This window comes from Sander lucioperca, chromosome 19, assembly GCF_008315115.2.
Source record: "Sander lucioperca isolate FBNREF2018 chromosome 19, SLUC_FBN_1.2, whole genome shotgun sequence".
Taxonomy (NCBI): domain Eukaryota; kingdom Metazoa; phylum Chordata; class Actinopteri; order Perciformes; family Percidae; genus Sander; species Sander lucioperca.
The window spans coordinates 27,879,315-27,900,287 of NC_050191.1; the positions used below are offsets into that span (position 1 = coordinate 27,879,315).

A 20,973-nucleotide genomic window follows, 5' to 3' on the forward strand; every position below is an offset into this window, starting at 1 on the left:
AGTGAGATACAGTTTCTGAATGTGTCCTGCCTTCAGTCTCTGGGTGAGCTGTTCAAAATCGGCACGGCTTGTGACGTCACAAGCCGAAACGAGCAGGCTAACCGCAACCATTAGCTCGTAGCGTTAGCATGCTAACGCTATAGCTAACGCTAGCATGCTAACGCTAGTATGCTACCTCGTTCTCAATAGCAAAGCACTGCTACAACACACACAAGTTCACCATAATCTCCAAAAGAACTACTTCCATGTGCGCCCTCATTTAGAAGTCTCCCAGCTAATCCTGCCTTGTAACTGACCCAAGTTGTAGAAACAGCCTTTCTTTTACTGTCTATGGAGCTAGCTAGCTGACATGATCTACATCTGAGCTACTGGGCATGTGCAGTGTAATCAAAGATAGTACAGAAGAAGAAGAAGAAAAGAGGTCTCACTCTGTAGCTAAAACAGAGACCAGCTGAAAAGAGGATCTGCAGCAGTGAGAGAGAGCAGTGCAGTACAACAAAAATATGGTGTTTTTTGAAAATTAAACCATGTAAACCTATTCTGGTACAACCTTAAAATACAATTATGAACCTGAAAATGAGCATAATATGGCTGCTTTAATTCTTATCATTTTGGCACTGGCAAAAATTCCTCTATGCAGGAAAAACCCTGCATTTGTAACTTTAGGTAAATGTTGGCTGGGTGAGTAATTTGGGCGTAAGAGTGTTATTTGTTAAAACTCTGCACACAGACAGTGATGAGCCTTCTTTCTCATGAGTCTATCAGGTTTGTTTACCGCCTCGGTCAAAGGTAAAATGTTGAAATGGCCGTGTGCTTGTGCTCGATTCGTCTGCTTATCTCTTTGCTCCACTGGAGAATGTTTCCTCTCAGAGATAGGACTCGTTATAAACACGTCGGACCTCTTTACTGACCCGAGGATTCATCTGAATAAAAATAGCCTGGTTATTTACCTCCAGGAGTGACAGGCTGCAGTTTGTCCTGGGCAAATGCCTCCACATGAGATTTGTGATGCGTTCTCAAGGTTTCCGCAGGGTCTTAAAAAAATCCAAAATGTCTAAATCTAAGTTTTAGGCTTTATTTAAAAAGTCGTAAGTTCGCTGAAGTATTGTATTCTAGGTCTTATATTATTTTAAATTCTCCTACGTCCATGCAACGCTACCTCTAATGCTATCTTTTTTTATTTTTTTTTGGTGTTGTAGTTCTTTCTATCGCTAGTCCAAATATAATTTCCCTGTATTATAACTACAAATGAGACCAACATGTAACTTATATTGCAGCCAATCAGCTTTGGTGTTATTGGTGTGAGTCTCTTTCAGGTTGTACCACAGATTTTATTCTTCAGCTACGGGGAATGAAAAAAAACAACTGAATTTAGGGCTCAGTTGGTGTTTTGATAAAGGTCTTAAATATCATTCATAATGGTCTTATAAAGCTTTAAATTTGACTTGGCAGAAACCCTGGTTTTGGTGGCTCAGTGTGCTTGATGATGCCTGGGGCGATGGGGGGGCAGGTTGAGTCAAATACACAACGCTTTGTTCTGTCATGCCCTCTACATGATGGGAATCCAGGCTTGAAGTGACGACTCTTGCAGACTGTGTTTGCACAGGACTAATATCACCTGGAGGCTTTCTGGGAGTTGTAATGACTGCTGAGATCATCGGAGAATATCTGGCTGTGTGAACCGGGCTTAAAACCTCTGTGAGAATCTCGGCTATATCTCTTGAGTTTCTGGTGAAGGGGTAGGGTGGCTATCATTGAAATGTTTTAATACCAGCATGGTCGTATTAACCCATTACTGACAGCTTAGGTACTGCATAGTACATGTCTTGGTCACAATTTATGGGATCCTTATCAAAAACTTGAAAGGGCTTATGTTGAAATGAATATTGGCGGATTCGTTGTTTTCTGTCCTTGCCACCAGACGAAGAGAAAATCCCTCGTTAATTCATTATTTGAATGGGTCTCAAAACTAAAAGGTTTCAGTCATCTTTTTCAGTTTTCAAAAAACATTATGACAAATTATAAAACTGATCACTCCACTCATTTAAGCAAATGTCATTATGCTGATATGTCGGGGTAACTGATACATGATATGAGATCCCCACATAATACTGTATGTGCAAACAGGGTTTATAACAGTTTTTTTGTCTTCGTCCTCCTCTTTATTCAATTCAATAATTTATTAATTATTAATTTATAATTTATTAATACTACAAGGGGCAGTTAGTTAAGAGCAGCTCCAGACAACACACACATAATTGCATAACAGCACACAGGCCTACATCTAGGCCTACACCCTAGAGAGTAGATACATAATAATCAAAAAATAGAGATTATCCATTTAAAAGTCAAATTGCAGAAGGGATAAAAGCGTTAGAGTGCCGATTAGTTTTAAAAGCAGGTCAAATCTAACGACGTCTTGATGGCAACAGAGACAATTCCCTCTGAAGAAGACAAAATGCTCGTTGCTTTACGCAAGATTTGTTGATTACAAAAATAATTTAAATTCTTTTTGTTTCACAACAATCATTTTAGAGCAGGTTTTGACTATATTCACTGTCCTGGTCTTATTCAGTTGTTTTGTTGTCATCCTTGTGCAGCGTGCGGTCGAGGTTTCTACAAGTCTTCCTCCCAGGACCTCCAGTGCTCTCGCTGTCCGGCGCACAGCTTGAACGACCGTGAGGGCTCCTGGCGCTGTGACTGCGAGGACGGCTACTACCGAGCCCTCTCCGACCCTCCGTCTGTGGCCTGCACAAGTAAGTCTGCCATGCCGTTGCTAGGTAAACACGGCGCACATCACTCGATGGAATCTGAATTTAAACAGCCACACATGCGAGCAGAAGAAGCCCAGTGCAGAGCCTCGGCAGACCTGTCTCCAGTGGCCTCATGAAAGCCCCAGATCTGTTCCATAGCGGTTCCTCTCTGCCTCGCAGTGTGTCATTATAATTATGTTTGCAGGCTTGCATGTCTGTTTTCTGTCTTAGCTGCTTGCTAATGATGAGAGGAGCAATTTGCCATTTCCCGTCTGAAAGATTGCAATTACAGTCGGCAGCGGCAGCCCAGGCAGCACCCTGCGTCTTCATTTGTCCTGGCCAGTGTAACCATTATGTGACAGCCATTGATGGCTTATTTACACAGTCCGGGGGGGGTTCAGTCTGAAGGGCGGGGCTGATTTAGCTCCAAATCCATTCTCAAACAAGTTTATTTCAAGGTGCTGCTGGAAGTTTTTTTTCCCCCGTTGCTTTCAGCTACTGTGCACGGGGAGTGTCCCACCCCAGCAGGGCCATGTTAGCACTCTGCTTTTTATCTCTGGAGGTAAACAGCACCCCTTAACATAATCTCTGCACCTTATCTGTTTGCCTCCATTCCACAGATAATGTATCACAAGACTCCTAGATAGGCCCGCAGGCTTCTGGCTGCTAAACAACCTCGGCATGCTTTTTTTTAAACATATCTATTTAGATAGAGTAGTATAAAGATAAATCAACATTTAATATTGTGGTAATTTATGTTGTACCATTTTCTGTTAAAAACAAGAAAAAAACAGGTATGCATAATTATGCAGGAAAATCAGCATGCCTGGTTCACATCCAGAGCAGCGTCGCTTTTTCCCTGAACACCCAAAGTAGGCCAAGTCAGAATCTCTAGTGTGTGTGTGTGTGTGTGTGTGTGTGTGTGTGTGTGTGGTGAGATATTATGCACATAGTACAATGTTACGAGCGCTGCAGTGGCTTGTCTATGCATTAAATCAGAGAAACAAAGAGAGATAGGAGTTTGGATTTAATGTTGTAAATATCCTATAAAAATGATTCTTTGTCATTTATAGGCATCTGTAAAGCAGCTCTGCTCTGCCTGCCTCAAAACAACAACACATTGCTGTTGCACAGTGCACAGGTGTGGTGATGTCATCAAAAGTGTGTTCTTCAGTCATTCATTATTCGGAACAAGCCTCGGAAGGTTTTGTCAGAACCTTTCACTCCACTTTTGTGGGGAAATAATGTTTCTGCCGGGTGTAGGTTTATTATATAAGTGAAAATATTTAATCAGGATAAACATATTTTAATTAAAACAGTGGGTTAGATAGTGGGTTGCAAGAAAAGAAAATTATAACGTGGATAAGAAAGTTTTACCTCTTTGATTGTTAATCAACCCAATCAAACATTATCTATCGTTAAAAAAATAGCAACCTTCTATTTGGCATTTTAGCTGGTTGTTTTCCTCTCCATGCTTTAAACATTCGGAAGAAATGTGCTCAGTATTTATGTCCGTCTCAAACTGCTCTCTGTGCCCATGAGCTAGTGGACCGGACAGAGAGTCAGCCATTTCCTTTTTGCCTTTAGCTACAGTCGGCTGGATTTACGCTCTACACAAAAGCCCCACAATTCACTTTCTGAGCTCTATCACATACCTTGTACTTGTTGTAATCATGTTTTGAGCATATAGCATGTCCACTCAGGAAAACAGATGTTTTTTACGTACATGCAAAATCACATTTTAGTAGTGTTCATGCACACAATTGTACCACAATACAGTGTGCAGCGGAAATAAAGAGTGGGCCGTGGTGTGACAGCTCTGGCTACAGCACCAACAACACATAAATGAAGTAATGAATCCTTTACTGCTGGTTGGAGATCAATAGTGTTTGCCCTGGGCCCCCTTAGTCTGTGAATCCAGTCATGGCCATTTCCTGTTTGCACGAACCAGCTGACCTCTGGGTAAAAATGTTGTTAATATGACACCACTATGAAATGCTGCCCTAGAATCCCATCACATGTGAGTGACTCATTAGTGCCCCCGTTTTCATTCAAACAGTGCCTAATATACTACACTGTACTGTACATTGATTCACTACATGTTAAAGTATAGCAACCTGTGTGACACACATTTCACTTTGGTTTCTTTTTAAACAGTTTGCAGGCATCATTATCACTTGTCATTTAAAGAATTTGCCACATTCTTCCTCTTACAAATGAAAAGTTGAGTTTATAAGCAATAAGCACATCACTTCAGTACACTTAGCCTTACAGTATTTGCTCTGGTATGACCAGTAGCTAATGGTGGCCATTGGTAGATAATGTTAGCAAACTCTCCACGGATGTATATCTGTATTGCTGTGTAACTGACAGTACATTTAGCATGTGGGTTTCTTTCAAATGTAAAAGAAGAAGTAAACATGACTGAACCTCTGCAGTGAACATATTTGTTTGCTGCTTGTGGTGAGATTCCTTCTGCTCTGAGTCAGGCCTCCTAATGATGTTTTTAAAGCAACTGACTCTCCAAGTGTCATTATCGCATAACTGTCACTTGTGGCTGCAGCGGCTGCTGTTGAGAAAAAGTTTCATAAGGTCCTTTCACACATGCACTGTAATGTGCACTGTATGTGAGAATGCAAATGTCCTAATCAGTTGGTGTGGACATCAAACGGTCTTTACCTGTGTAATGTCTGTGTAATGTCCGAATGTGTGAATAGAATAGGTCATTGGAGAATTCACAGCGAGCAATGGCGTGTTGATGACGTTTCTGAAACAAACATAGGAAAATACGAAAATGTCTAACTGTAGAGTCCACGAAATTTGCGAACTTCTGTCGTTAAGGGCCAAAGCTCGAAATCAAAGAACGGCAAGAACCTAATTTTTAAGCAAATCACGAACCGGCTACGTCATCACAGTATAGTTTTTGCGTCATGTCGTGCCTCCTGCGTGCTCTACCCAGGTGCCACCCCTCGCCTAAACCAAACAGAGGATTCCCAGTAAGTGAGAACGCGTCTGACACGTCTGCTGCAACATGAAGTGGTAAGAACAGGAGAAAGTTCCCACTTCTTTGCAGTGTCCTCTGGCTGTTCCCCTCTGGGTAATCACCTTGGCCAAGTAGTGTAGTAATTACTGAAGTTGCCTAATGCACACTTTCCATTATTCATTTTCATTAACTTGGGGTCTACACTTAATGACCCCATACCATTATATGTAAATATGTATTTTTTAACTTGTATGAATAGCTTCGCCCTCCTCCTCATTCACCCGGCACTATTTTTGCATGGCTTTCTGTACGTGCATTTCCTCATTCATTGCTGGATTAAGTCAGTGTGACCAATAGTCACTGTGATTTCCTTTTTCAAGCCTTATCCTGACCAGGAGTGAATAGTAATTGAAAATGAATTTGCACTGCCTGAACAAATATCTTGATTGACAGATTTTTTTAAATAGGGGTTTGTAAAGCTACCATATCTTAGGCCTTAGCAAAACAGTGAGATGGATCTCTGGCACACAGAGATTAAGAATGTGTCTATGCGGATTTGAGAGGAAATGAGATGAAGATGTAATGTGGGGACATGAAAACCCAAATCCACACTGAATAAAGATGAGGGAAGAAGTTCCAAAAACATAGCTCCAGATACATTGTGTCCCATGTGGTATGTGTAAAGAGGGGGCGAAAGGAAAAAAATGCTTTTGTTTTTTGAATGTTTGTCCATGCCATTCATATGCAAAGTTGTGAGAAAATGAGATATATGGGGATGGCAAGGGGGAGGCCTTTTCTCCTGAGGCAAGACACAGACAGCAGTTGTTGACAGGTTGGGGAGTGGGCATCAATCATGCAACAGCTGTGAGCGGTGCTGGTGCAAGCTAGGGGCTGAAAAGGGCAGTTGTGAGCAGTCGTCTACTCCTCCCAGCCCCCGCCGCGCCCCTTAAAAATGTGCCACCTCAACAAGTTGACGTCCGTCAGAGGGTCCAACCAGCCTGGAGTTGCTAGGGGACTGCAGAATGTAGGGGCTAGTGTTGCAATGATCCATGCTCCCAGATTTTAGCAATTACTTTGGTCAGGGCTAGATGAACCAACAAGGAGGCACTGGGGTAAAAATGACCCTCCCCCATCCCACTTTCTTTGGTTATATTTTGATTGGAAGCATCTTAATTTAGGAATATGCACTATAAAAGCATTTCATCAACTACAGTTTTTAAGATGCAAAATCTAGATTTTGACACAAGTCCCTTTTACAAGACAGGACTTTGTGAATATGTTGGTAAAACTGTAGAAGGAATGGTTAGATAATAGTAATAGGTATGGTTATAAAGCAGAACAAATGCCCTTACCATTTCAGTTAATATTGTACTTTAATGAAGTAAACAAATGAGCAAATATATCAAATAACCAAAAAGTACTTGCTGCACAAGTAATCTGCAGCCTTCATGGACCTTTGGGGTCTGGGGCCTCTGGGCTCAGTTGGTGATTCAGCCATCCACCCGTCCATTATCCATACCAGCTTATCTGTTTCTCGAGTGAATACAATGTTGGCATAATCAATAGTAATGATTAAACCAAGAGTTAAGATCGATGCTGGGAAAGCACACAACATATCATTATTTACTTGAATGTAATAATTTAAAATGATTAGGGCTGATGTCTCCAGCTCATTGGTTGATTAGTTGGTCAATATGCTCTTGTACGACCAATTTTGTCGTATAGTCGCTGGTGTTAATTTCATAAGGCCGCCTGTCCATGGGAGCGCTTTGGAGGCACTTTTTTCAGCGGAGACGCCTTTCTTGATACAGAATATCCACAGAAGTAAAGATGTCAGCGGTCAGCACCATATGGGTCACAACAGGGTACTTGTTGAGTACTTTCTCTGGATGCAGGGAAGGCTGAAGCAAATAGGTAGAGAGGACAGATACTGTCCAGCAGTATGTATTTCTCCTCATGTAGGATGTGACGGTTGGTCTCTGTGGTGTTTTATCCTGCCCACTGTGATTGGGTAAAAAGTAATAGTGACGAGCGCAGCTTTTTAACCCAAGATGAACATTCTTCGACTCTGTGCGACCAAAAAATAAACTCCAAATGTGCAGCGCTCACTGCAGAATAGACAGTCAGCGCCACATCATGCCACAGATGTTCTTTTCCCCATCGACCAATCGATTGGTTGACGAGTAAGTAGAATTTCAAGATTTTCTTTGGTTGACTACAGCTCTCTAAATGATGCCGATCCCAACATAAAGCCTCTCTGTCCCCATCCTCGTCATGCACATGTTAATTCAATATAAATTGCTGCATGTTTTTTTTTTTTCCACATTGAAATTGGAAGAGGCCATGCAAATAGAGATTGAAGCCACTTGACCCACAACGAGATTCCCAAATGCCGCCACAGAAAAGGACATTCACACTCACAGTCTGACCAATCACAATGGTCATTGTTCTAAGACAGACATTAAAAGCCACTAGCACCAGGATGATCATTCCATGATGCTTCTTGGCATCAAAACTAAATTGTGTGTATTTTTAATCTTTGCATATATTCCTCAGTGGTTCAGTATGAGTGAAATCTCCCAGCTCTTACTTTATGCAGCAAAGGTGCACAACAAGTGTTTATTGTTTTAACAGAGTCTTCGATGCTTTCCTTTAATTTTTGTATTCCTGTCCATGTGCCATCATGCTCTCCCTATAGGCTGAAATAGCATTCTAGCGTGCAGCACACATTTTGTGCGAGTTGCAAATCTATTATTGAATTCAGTGTGGTACTGAAGACGTGTATAAATTTAGTTTATTACAACAGTGGACGGAGGCTCTTCAGCTTAATGAACTCTTCTTCTCCTCTTCTGCATGGCTTCCCTCATACAGGTTCTGCTGCAGCCACATCATTAGAGGCTAGGTCACGGGGTCACAACACACATTTGTAGAGTGAGGATTACCTCATGGGCGATTTGAATAGCACTCACCCCTGCCGCCCCTCTCCCCACTGCTCCCCAATTAGAGCAGAGCCGGGTAATAGGCTGTGGAGGGTTAAGGCAGCCCCTAGCAACTCTCAAGGCCGATAAGCGCCGGATTCCTCTGTCCTAAGCCTGGATTTACTCAGGTCTCACAACTCTGCATAGAGTGAAGATGGGCTTTGAAACATGGCCTAAAAACAATCCACTACTATACTTTGTTTCCTACATGGTAGTTTACAGTATTAGATGTAGTGGATACGTAATGCAGCTGAAGACCTTTTCTCACAATTTTTACAGAAACAGATACAGATTCAAGTCATAAAAACATGAAGGAACAAAATTTGTTTCTCAGACTCAGCAACGTACGCAATAGATACAAATATCCTAGCTAGAATAAAATAATAAATATAAGCTAAAACCTATAATTCATGGTTAAAAACCTGTTTATTCTACAACATCACAAGTTGCTGCTTTAGCTAGAAACATAAACTGTGCATGCACATATTTATGCACAAGAACAAAAAACCATAATAGCCCCACACACGCTCACCAATGCTTGGTCACAGTGGGAGGTTAGAGGGAAGCTAGCAAGTGATTGAGACATTTCAGGCTGTGGGGGCTCTGGCAGGCTAATCCATGAAATGAAACTTGACTGGGAGGAGGGGTGAGAGGAGAGAAAACGAACACGAAAAGATAAGACAGAGCGGGGGCATTGAGAGACAGGAAAAGGAGTAAAAAGAAGAGGGAGAGCGACAAGCCCTTGAGCTGTAAGGATGAGCAGCAAACAGACAGCGGAGGGCTCAGACTGCATCGCAAATCTGTGCCGTAGGTGAAGTGGGGGCCGAGTTTCATATTCCTGAGTCCAGACGGAGCAAAACAAAGTGACGCCAGGGCAGAAGAAGAAGAGAGACAGAGACGAGGGGTCCAGTATGCTTAGTATGATGCGTCATCTCTCCACGTCTAAAGGGAAAAGTTTTCTCATAACAGGTTATGAGTGGCCACACTTTGGTTACATCCACACTACTACGTTTTGGTTTAAGAATGAATATCTTTTGCTATGTTTATGTCTCACGCCTAGTCTGGCTATCACCAGACCAAGCTCAATCTTTTAAGATTGAACATTAGTCTGGGGAGTCTGCTCTGTATTTTCTACTGCACAAGAGGCGTGATCAACGGGCATAGTTCAAATGACTCTGTACACAATTGGATAGTCCTTCAACCAATCAGACCAACGATCCGGGTGACGTAGCAGCAACAGCGGCATCAACTAACAGACATTTGGAAACACCGCTGCCCCCGTTTTGCTTTCAAAACTCCTTGCTTTGTAGTCTGGACGGCATTGTTGTTGTTGTCGCCATTGTTCTTTCTTCAAAGTATTTTCTGAATTTTGAACTTATACATAATTATACATAATGTCAGACAATCTGCTTCCTGTTTACACCGGCATGTGCATGCCCAGTGTCTGCAAATGGTCAAGAAGATTAGTTTGGCTGCTGGAGCTCAAACGCTTGTGTGGACGGAGATCGTTTTTGTCTCAAAATCGCCGCCTAAAAATGAAAATTTCGTAGTGTAGATGTATCCTTGAAGGCTTGCCTCTGTAGCCTTCTTCCACGGCATTTATTTCTCTCCTAGCACTCTGTCTTTGTAGTCTTGACGTGACAAATATACACTTCCAAACAGTCTCTCCTCGAAAGCTTTCATGATGCTGCACATGTGGCGTTGCACATACAAAACATGACAAATGATAAAGAGAGCTTGAGAGAGAAGTTTAAACCGTGCCGACTTTGACAACTCTGCACACATTGGATTGTCTCTTACAAAAAGTTACAACACTTGTGGAACCCAGCCCCACGAAAGGGAGTTTCAGATGTTGCGTGATGTTTGAAGAGGCCTTTAAGGGAAAAAAGGGAAAAGCTTGCAGGCTAGTGTGCATCTGAAATACAAGACAAAATACAAAGGTCACACAGATCCAGGGTCAGCCCTAATTTAATTTCCTCTCACCTCTTGTTGCCAAGAAATCAGCGCTTTGCTTGACGTGACAAAAATACACTTTCTCCTCGAAAGCTTTCATGGTACTGCACATGTGGCGTTGCACGTACGGAACATGACAAATGATAAAGAGAGCTTGAGAGAGAAGCTTAAACTGTGCCGACTTTCACAACTGCACACATTGGATTGTCTCTTACAAAAAGTTACAACAAAACCAAGCCCCAAAAGTGAGTTTCAGATGTTACATGACGTTTGAAGAGGCCTTTAGGAGGAAAAAGGAAACGCTTGCAGGCTAGTGTGCAGCTAGTGTGTCTGAAATACAACACAAAATACAAAGATCACACAGATCCAGGGTCAGCCTAATCTAATTTCCTCTCACCTCTTGTTGCCAAGAAATCAGCACTTTGATCTGTGGCACCTGAGACCCAAATGAGTGTAGCGCGGGCAAAATGAGATGTTATCATCGCTTAGCGTGGCCATGGAAATGCTAGGATAAAAGACCCCTCAGATTCAGACCGTCTAAGTGTGTGTGTGTGTGTGTGTGTGTGTGTGTGTGTCGAGGCACACCTTCTCTTTGTCTGTGAGGCAGATGGAGAGCGCGGGTCGAGTGTCAATGCAAAGGCTGAAGTCGAGTGGCGCTATCAGCAGTCACTCCTCTCCACTTCACCTGCCACAGGTGGCTCTTTCATCTTCCCAGTCCGCAGTCTCTTATCTTACCCGATAATCATGAATATGGATGTCTCCGTTGAGCCTTTGGTTCTAATGGCTGGAACAGGAAAAAATAACAAAGTGCTGAAATTAATGAGCCCAAATATTGCGCTAGCAGTTTTGGCTTTATGCATATGCATGACCTATTTTGTTAGTTAATGTGACAAATGTAATGAGAGGTCCCTCCCAACGATTCCCTCTGAAGAATATTTCCTGAGAAAATGAAACGGTTTAAATCTCCCAGAGAAGTAAATGAAGATGTTCTGAAAACATTCATAAACAAAGAATACGAGTCATATAATCTTTACTGCATTAGGGGGGGGCTTTATTTATATCAACATGTGGGCCATAAAAGCCAACAGCCTGGAATTTGAAAGATGAAAGCAGCAATTTGTTATTCATTGTTTTTACGAGATGAGTTAATCTCATCACCATTACGTGAACATTTACAGGCAAATGGTCTGTGGTCCTTTTGATGCACGGAGCTGGCTGTTATTGTATGTCAAGTGAAAATGTATATGGCAGTTATAGAGTGGTGATAATCCAGGTTTAAATCGTGTTCATAAATTCTGTGGCGAGTCAGTCTTTGAGTCTTTTTTTGGAGGACATTAACTTTAAGTGTCCTGCTGTCTGTATGATATACCTCTCTAAGGCAACCCAGTAAAGCCATCATCTCCAGCTGGGATATATTTTTGGAGAACAGGAGGACTTAGAGAGGGACTGTGTGTGGCGTCTGATTCCCCATGTAACCATGTCTCAAGTCATTTTCCATAGCAGCTGCAGATTTGATGCTGTTAACAATCGGCATGTAAACAAAGCCCTCTGTCCATCTGGAGGAATCAGCAGCTATGTTTGCATGCATGAGTACACTGTAAAAAAAAAAGGTCAGGGTTTTTTCACAAGTAATATATGAGGGACCAGGCTGCACCTCTCAGCTCTATGGAGCTTTTTAGCATTGCGTCACTCTTATCATCAACCTCATTTCCAGCAGCATCAAGCAGCTTTTAAACTCACTGTACACTGACGGCCCAGCACCAAACAGACAGACAAAGTCACTAACTGGCTGGTGAACTTAGTGGAACATTTAGCTGAAGTGGCTGGAGGCCAAAACAGATCTTGCAGGAGAGTGAATATTGGACTTCATCAAGTGGCACAGAACATGCAACAAGTTAAAGAGCGCCTATTATACTCATTTTCAGTGTCATAGTTGTACTCTTTGGGTCTCCTAAAATAGGTTTACATGCTTTGATGTTCAAAAAACATTATGTTTCTTATACTGCCCATTGTTGCAGCTCCTCTGTCTGCTCGGATTGGTCAGCTGGCCCACTCTGTTGTGATTGGTCAACCAAATTCAAACAAGCCACTGAGCGGGCTGTCCTTGCTCAGGCAGCACCTATGGGCAACAGATATGTAAAACTGGGCTGGCTTTCTCAATCAGTGACATCACTAATGGATGAATTTCAAACCTCATAAATTCAGAATGTGGTAACTAGAGAATTTAACTGGACCTGACTGAAATGGAAAAGCCTCCTACACTGTCAATCTCATAATCTATTTAATGATATAGACTAAGTGTAATGTTAACTAGCGTTACGTGCAGCGCTGCTTTTGTTGCCTGTAACGTCCATTTCGGAGCATCAGAGGGCAGTGCAGGCATTTAAGTGGCACCGAAATGGGGCACTGAAATCTGCATTGCTATTCGATCCGGTTGATACCGGTCGTTTAGGCACCGGTGACATATTAGCACCCAACCCTAGTAAAGAATGGTGATGGAGCGATGAGGGGAAACAGAAGTGTGTGTGTTGCATGAACTCTACTATGAAATGATTCCCCCTATGAAACTCTGGGCTCCACTCCTTCATTTCACAGCCTTCTAACTTCTGACCTTGGTGCCTGCCAGAGCTGACTTCTTTTCACTGTACCTGTACTATACTATTTTTTTTCTTCTGAATCTGAGTCTTATTATAATTGAGTGTCAGTGTTTGGCTCTGGGGCTGGAGCTGGCATGTCCTGTAGTGTGCTTTATCTCTCTCTCTCTCTCTCTCTCTCTCTCTCTCTCAGAGAACAGTGAAAGCACCGATTCAGTCAATGCACACTCTTGGCTGTCACTTTCTTTGGCACTCATGTTATTTAATTCTGGCTTCCTCCCTGTCCACCTCTGATAGGACCTCCCTCTGCGCCACAGAACCTGGTCTACAACATCAACCAGACCAGTGTTGGCCTGGAGTGGGGCCCGCCGGCGGACACAGGCGGCCGCAACGACGTCACCTACAGGGTCGTATGCCGGCGCTGCAGCTGGGATCCCGAGGAGTGTGTTCCTTGTGGGCCCAATGTGGGATACTCCCCTGCACAGTCAGGATTAGTGGACACGTATGTGACCGTCGTTGACCTGCTCGCCCACGCCAACTACACTTTTGAGGTGGAGGCTGTCAACGGGGTGTCGGACCTGAGTCGCACACAGAGGCTGTTTGCGGCGGTTAGCATCGCTACTGGCCAAGCGGGTAAGAACTCTTCCATCAGCACATTGTGTCTTTGTTTGTGTAAAGCTTTAGTGTGCAACTTCTTTATATTAATGAACGTCCGTTACATTCAAGCCTTTGCCAAATGAGTTTCTACAAAGCTAATTAAGACAGTATCCAATACAAATCAGCTCCACACAACTCTCTCTGGATTTCTCAGTATGACTATGTTCAGAAGATTGTGGCGTCCGGTGACTTTCCCGCACAGAAACTGGAGTGAAGATAATGACCTCTTCTGAAGAGTCCATCATGTTTTTTTAATCCTCCGTGTCCTCCTTGGCTGCTAGCAACTGTGTGGAGGAGGGGTGAGGGTGTGTGTGGGGTGGGCTTGTATCATGCGGATGCCCCAACAGTGTTCAGTTGTCACTACTTAGAATTCCTCATTGGGGAGACAGAAACGACGCACTATAGCTTTAATCCGGTGGTTCCCAAAGGGGGGTCCGGGGCCCCCAGGGGTCCTTGAGGGGGTCCCCAGCAAAAAGGGGAATCATTTACTTTCACTATTATTTTATCCATAAGTAACACAATGTATGACCATTTTAGTCCTGGGTTTTATTGGTTTCTGTCATAAAAGATCTAAAAGCAAAAGATCCTACACTCTAAGAAATATCTGTGTATTAACAGTAGTATGTCTGTATATTTTAACAGACACTGTCCATAGAACATGATTCACAGTTGTTTTTTAGTTTTTTTACATTTCCAATTGCATAATTTGTGCTCCGACAACTTTTGTCGGCCACGGAGGTTGGTTTCCACGATGTGGAAGTTTGTTTTCTCAAATTTCTTGTCACTTTTTTTCAACATTTTGGGTGGTTTTTCGACATTGTGTCGTTTACGTCGACCTTTGTGACACTTTTTCTGATGTTTTTGTTGCTTTTTTTCAACAGTTTCTTTTCAAACGTTTTGTATCTTAACTGTAGGTACACATCCTTTCCGTTTTTAAATTATGTTGCAAAAGTCCGGGTAATGAGCAGACAGGACCTTTTCTGTTATTTCACTGATTTATTTCTGATTTGTTTTGTCAGTATCGGGGGCCTTGATGTGAAAAAGTTTCACAAAACCACTGGTTAAATCCATACACAGAAGTCTGAAAGCTTACCAGTGCTATAGCCAAAGACGCTAAACTGTTGTTCTTCACCAAATTGTTAAACCCCATTAAAATTTTGTTTTAAAATTTTGTTTTGCTAATGGATCAAACATACAAGCCGCTAAGTTAGGCTAACCATTTTACACAGACATAAGATTGGGATGGATCTTTTTGTCAGAAAGAAAAGTGAAAAATAACTATTGATTCTTAGGGTGAAGTTGTAAATGTCTTGCTAACACCAGTCTATGCACACTTCACCCTTTGCTCCAGCTGAGAGAGCATTATAGCGATTGACAATTTCGTCTTGAAAACCTCTGATATGCAAACTACTGTAATAGGTCCACATTAGCATTAATGACCATAGCCTGATATCATCCATAACATATCCAGTATGCATATTACCCAGATTAATTTAATGTGTATATCAGCACTACAGTTGCCAACAGTATTAGCTTAGCAATGGTGCAGACTCCCACTGGTACCTAAAGAGCCAGTGCTGTATTTGCAGCTCAGTCTCAAGGGAATCGACCGTAATTAAAATGCTGTATTTTGCGGTGACAAACTCTAAAGCATTTTTTTATTCATTATTTCTATGGATCTACCCAACAAGATTCCTCTTTCATGCTTGAGCATCCATGAAACCCAGTTGGCCCAGAAGAGTGTTTGGACTATGGTGATTAAAAGAATGCAGCACAGAGAGCACTGGAGCTTTAGCTGGATATACAACCTCTACCTCTCCGCCATGTGTCCTGCTGCGTCATTTACATTCATGTCATCATCATCTGCCACTCTTCTCTTTTTTCTTTATTTTTCTCTTATTGCTAGCGAAAAACTAGGGATCAACCAATTATCAGCCTGACCGATTATCGTCGCCGATATTTGACAATTAGCAGATTATCTGTATGTGCGTTTTATTTGTTTCAGTCAACACTTCAGTAGTTATATATTCATTTGAAATGGACGTTTACTGTAGTTAAATTAGTATTTTTTGTTTGTTACCATTGCATTTACTTAAGATTTTGTATGCAAGGCATACTTGTATCAGAGTTTTTTTTCACGGTGGCATTGCTGCTTGTGTTGAGTTTGTAACATACCAAATCTTAATTTTGATTAAAAGATTTTCCCTTTTTACTGTAAATGCATATCAGTTTCAAATATCAGTTAACGGTTTCATTACCTACTAATAATCGGTATCAGCCCTGCAAAACCAGTATCGGTCGACCCCTACCAAAAACACTTTATTACACAGTAAATATCTCAGTTTAGTAGATTTTTGTATATGGGAGAGATAGAAAGAGAGAGGCATTTAGTTGAATGGATGTGTGGGATGTAACGTTGGGGGATGATGTATTTGGCAGCGCTCGGTTCGTGACAGAGACACGCGCTGGAATGTGCCGAGGGGTTGCCCGGCCAAGGACACGAGGATGGCGGGAGGAGGACAACCTGCAGGAAAGAGCCAGAAAAAAACAATTAACACATGCTCTGTTACAGTCACTCATAATTACACGTGGCATGCTGACAACAGACAATTACTCAGTTAACCTGGCGGAATATTTAGCCGTTAGCTATGGTGAAAGAGAGTGGCGGGCTTGGCCAAGCCGGTGTCATGTTTATGATTTTGAGTAAGTGGCACCATTTAAAGCGCTGTAACACTATAATCAGTGTAATTGGCCAGCATGGATCACGTCCCTGATCATTTTATTCGTCAGTTCCCAGTCGATATCTGTAAATGTGATCATTTTCATTTAAAAAAAAAAAAAATACAAAATGCCTTCATTTTCCCCCAAGTGTTTTATGGTATTAGTGTGGACTAGACTCTGACACACTATTTAGGCCAGGATACAATACTAAAACTCCTCTTTGAAACCCAGACTAATCATATTTCTTCTGGGTTAGCAGCTCCTTAAGGCAAGGCAGTCTGGGACAGAATAATACCTCTATAAATGAAGGCTGAAATCACAGAAGATGGCGCTGAAAAGAATCAGCCGGTTTCTGAGATCTGAGAAAGGGGCTGGAACTGCAGTCAAAAGTCAGCAGGTTTCGGCTGAAGTGCGAGGCAATAGTCAGCATTAGGGTGATATTGATGGCCGTGTGATGGCTCTCTCTTGTTTCCCGCCTTGAGCAGACATTAGCTCCACACTGCAGAGCTCCCTGTCCTGCTCTCTGGACCCTCACTGCATCCAGCGCTGTCTGGGCTGCGAGGGAATGCTTCAGCGCTTTGGAATTGGAACGTCGGAGCTTCCTAAAAACAATCGGTCCTTCCTGAGTGAGCATGCAGGACCACTCATTAGAGTGACTTTATGGCTCATCATTCAGAATTGATTAACCTTTGCGTGGGGAGGCACTGGAGCCCCATCGCACTGAAAGAACTATAAAAAAGAGAAGCGCTTTCCTCCACCCCTACCCATCGCTACCTCCTGCATGATAATTGGCAGGAACGTAAGCTTGTAGCTTGAGATTGGGGGAACGAACTGAATGCAGATGGTGATCCATCTGATGAGGAATTCACACCTCACGTAATTACACCAAAGGAAATGTGTGGAGCCAGGCTGCAGCTACGCAAGGTGCTGCAAGCTTATTGTTCACCCAAACCCAATTACCTCTCGGCTCCGTCTTAAACAAGTTTAAGTAGAGGCTGCGAGTTCATAAGCTTGATTTCTCCAGCTCCGGTCTTGTAGCTGCTTAGAAATTCGTCATGTTGAGTATCGTCGCTGCCTTCGCCACCACTGCATGCCGCAAGTTAAGAGTGTATTTCAATCAGCACTCCATTGTGAGTCCACAGCGCCACAGAGCCGCCCTTGGAGGCCCTCCATGCCTTAGCTTTCCTCAAGCGCACTTGTAAACAAGGCCTTTTGTTCTTCTGGAGTGGGCACTGCTCATAGAATAACCAATAATATTTATTCAAGCGGATGTTCACATCCCTGAGCCACAAAAATCCGATATGAAATTATGCGAAAGGCTACAGGACCCGTGTGTGTGTGTGTGTGGGTGTGTGTGTGTGTGTGTGTGCACGTTCAGCCAGTTAAAAGGGGATTAGGTGTGAGAGGTATAGACTCTATAATGGAAATTGATTTCAATGTTGACTGCTTGTACTAGCCAGCAGCACAGAGCCTGTTCCTCTCAGACAGCGACTTTTACAATAGTTGAGCTGTGTTGTATAGTATCCACAGGCTCCATGAGTGAGTCAGAGCCGAAAACTGTGGTGTTGCTTAGCCAGTGCATTATTTAGACTGTGGCGAGTTGGACTAGATAGGCCTCTGAATAACATGGCCGTCATTACAAAACACGAGATGAGAGAAAGACTTCATTACAAAAGGTAGACCTGTCTTTGTGTAAAGCCCTTTTCAGACATGGAATATGAAACATTGCTTACCAGATCTACCTGTTTAGCCCTCTGAGTTCTAAGGGCATGTTACATTTCTTTTTAAATTCCCATTCTAAGGGTATTTGCATATAACTGATCATATATTAAATGTTCAGAACAAACTCAGCTTTCTGTAAAGTGAGGCCCAGATTAGTTCCAGAGCAATGTGTAAAGAGATCATTTGGCCCTAAAGCTGAAAAGTTGATGTTCGTTTTTTGAAATTCCTGAAATCTCATACCTACACTCAATTATGTTGGTGCTTGTATATAATATAATAAGAAAATAGTAAATACATGTCTAAAATTATATTTTAGTGTGGTCACATATGGCTTGGACTCCCCGGGTGTGTCTTGTGTCCTCAGAGGGCCTTTTTGTCATTCAGATAAAGGCGTTACGTAACTTCTCCTCGTGACAGGACATTTACGAAAAAAGTCAATGCTGGCACAATTCATATTTGGCACCTACTACACAAGAGGGAGCATAGAAGAGTGGGCCATGATCTCTCACAGGCTGCTGGATTTTAAAATGTATGAGAGCAACTTAACACCCTTTTTTGGCTTGAACCCGCCCTCTTGTGTGCAATGCACCCACCACTGCAGCAAGCACCCACCCCCACCCCCACCCTCGTGGAACCTCACATATGGTTAGGTCGCTGCTGTATTAACTGTAAAAGTTAATATTATTCAGGCATAACACCAACATGTAATATAACATATAATATTTGCATAAGTAGTGAAATGTCTAAAAGAGGCTTGGGACTAGATTGTCTCTGAATGCCATAGCTGTCATTCCAAAAATAATACACGTGATAAGATCAATTCAGAATTTTAAATCAGGCTCTGGGTCAGATAGTTTCACACTTGTTACTTCAGATATTACAAAATCAGCACACAGAGTTATCTTTTGTGTTCATTTCGAGCCATTCTTTGCTTCATTTGTTGTGCAACACTGTGTGAATGTGAGATGATGTTATAGTCCCCCCTCAAGTTCAAACCTAATTAAACATTCAAAGAGAACAACAGGCCATTCCCTTTAGTGCAATCTCTCAGTGCAAAAGGGTAATAAAAAAAAGCATTGAGGCACACAAGAATAAGCTAAGCATTTCACTTTGATCTGCAAAGCCTCTGTGCCCCTGCATTGCGTGAGAAGCAAATATTCCCGTTTTGTTCAGCTGCTTCAGTCAAAGTCTTGTCCTCCAGCAGTTTAGTGTCTGGAGTTCAGAAAGAAAGATGTTTTTTTCGTTGCATGATATGAAAATTATTTACCTCTAAAAGGAGAGCAATGATCGCTCTAATAATACACGTTGATGGGTGTGAGTTGATACCCCTGCTCCTCAGCAGTAATGTATATGGCACACTCGAGTTTTCTTTCGACCTTTTTGTAGTTTCTTTTTTAAATTTCCTGTATTTTAACTGAAACTACACATAATTTGTGTTTTTTTTTTAATTAAGGGGCAAAGCCAGGGTAATGAGCTGCCTGAACCTTTTCTGTTCTTTTACAGATTTGTTCCTTAGAATGCACTTTATCATCTCTAAATGGATATGTGCGCATTGGTGAAAGTAACACTTAGGGAACAACAAGTCCATTGATTTATCTCTTTCTGTGTTCTAATCTGCCACGGTGGCCTTAAACAGAAGGATTGATTGATTCGGAGCAGTCCCCAGTGACCAGTGCCAGCCAGTGTCATTTTCTAGTTAAGCGGATCCTCTTTTGTAGCATTTGTACCCGGTTTTACGTTACCTGGGAGCCCATTCTTCTCCCCGGCAGCCCCCCCCCCCCCCCCCCCCCCCCGCTCCACATGCTCTCAGTAATTTGATGAGAGCTGGGCAGAGCAGTGAGATTCAACAGCTGCAATAAAACGGTGGTGGTCTCAGAGCAGCAGCTCGGAGCACTTAACCTGTAGCTTTTCTGTAAATGCCTCCTGATTTGTCTGTCACCCAATCCGTCAGCAATGAATAATTTTCATGGAAGGTGCACTTTAATTACTTTCCCATTTAAATGGCATTATCGTGGCCTATCTAGGTAATTAATCTCGCCAAGTATCCTGTTTCAGCCCTTTATTGCTGGCAGACGAGCTCCCTAAATCCCCCCGAATCTGCCGTGCTTGAACGAGCCCTCCCTCGTAGAAGCTGGCGTTGCCTCTTTCCCCTTCACTTGGTCCCCGTCGCAGCCATGGGACGCTCCTTTCTCTCTGTGCAGGCAGCCTGTCAGAGCAACGGGCTGTGTCACTGCCTCGGAAAAGGACACAGGCAGACACATGCACGCAGGGCTGCATTCACAACCAGTGCGGCTTTAGAGGACTGATAACTGCAGATAGATCATACTTTATGTTGACATTCAGCATGAATTCTTCTTCTCGTCAACAAATGGGAGGAAGAGACTCAAAGCAACAATGAGTGTGTTCCACTAACAAGTGTTGTGTGTGTATCAAAGCCTGATATAGCTTATTCCTCTGTGCCAAGGAGCTCAATTAATCACAAAAACTATTAAAACGCATCAATTGCACACACACACACACACACACACACTGCTGTAATAACTGGCGGTTCTACTGGCTGGGTAACCAAAATACAGGAGGGGAAGAATAAAAACTCTTACACTTTAAAGAAT

The 20,973-nt window shown here is 42.6% G+C and overlaps 1 protein-coding gene across 5 annotated transcripts in view; it reads left to right on the forward strand.

The window, feature by feature from the left end:
• The window catches only part of epha7 (eph receptor A7), a 96,442-nt gene that overhangs the window by 23,764 nt on the left and 51,705 nt on the right, over positions 1-20,973 (forward strand). For all 5 annotated transcript variants that reach the window (XM_035995273.1, XM_035995269.1, XM_035995270.1 and 2 more), the window contains exons 4-5: positions 2,601-2,756; positions 13,559-13,894. In XM_035995273.1, the coding sequence (XP_035851166.1) occupies positions 2,601-2,756; positions 13,559-13,894 (492 nt within the window). The remainder of the gene's footprint in view (positions 1-2,600; positions 2,757-13,558; positions 13,895-20,973) is intronic.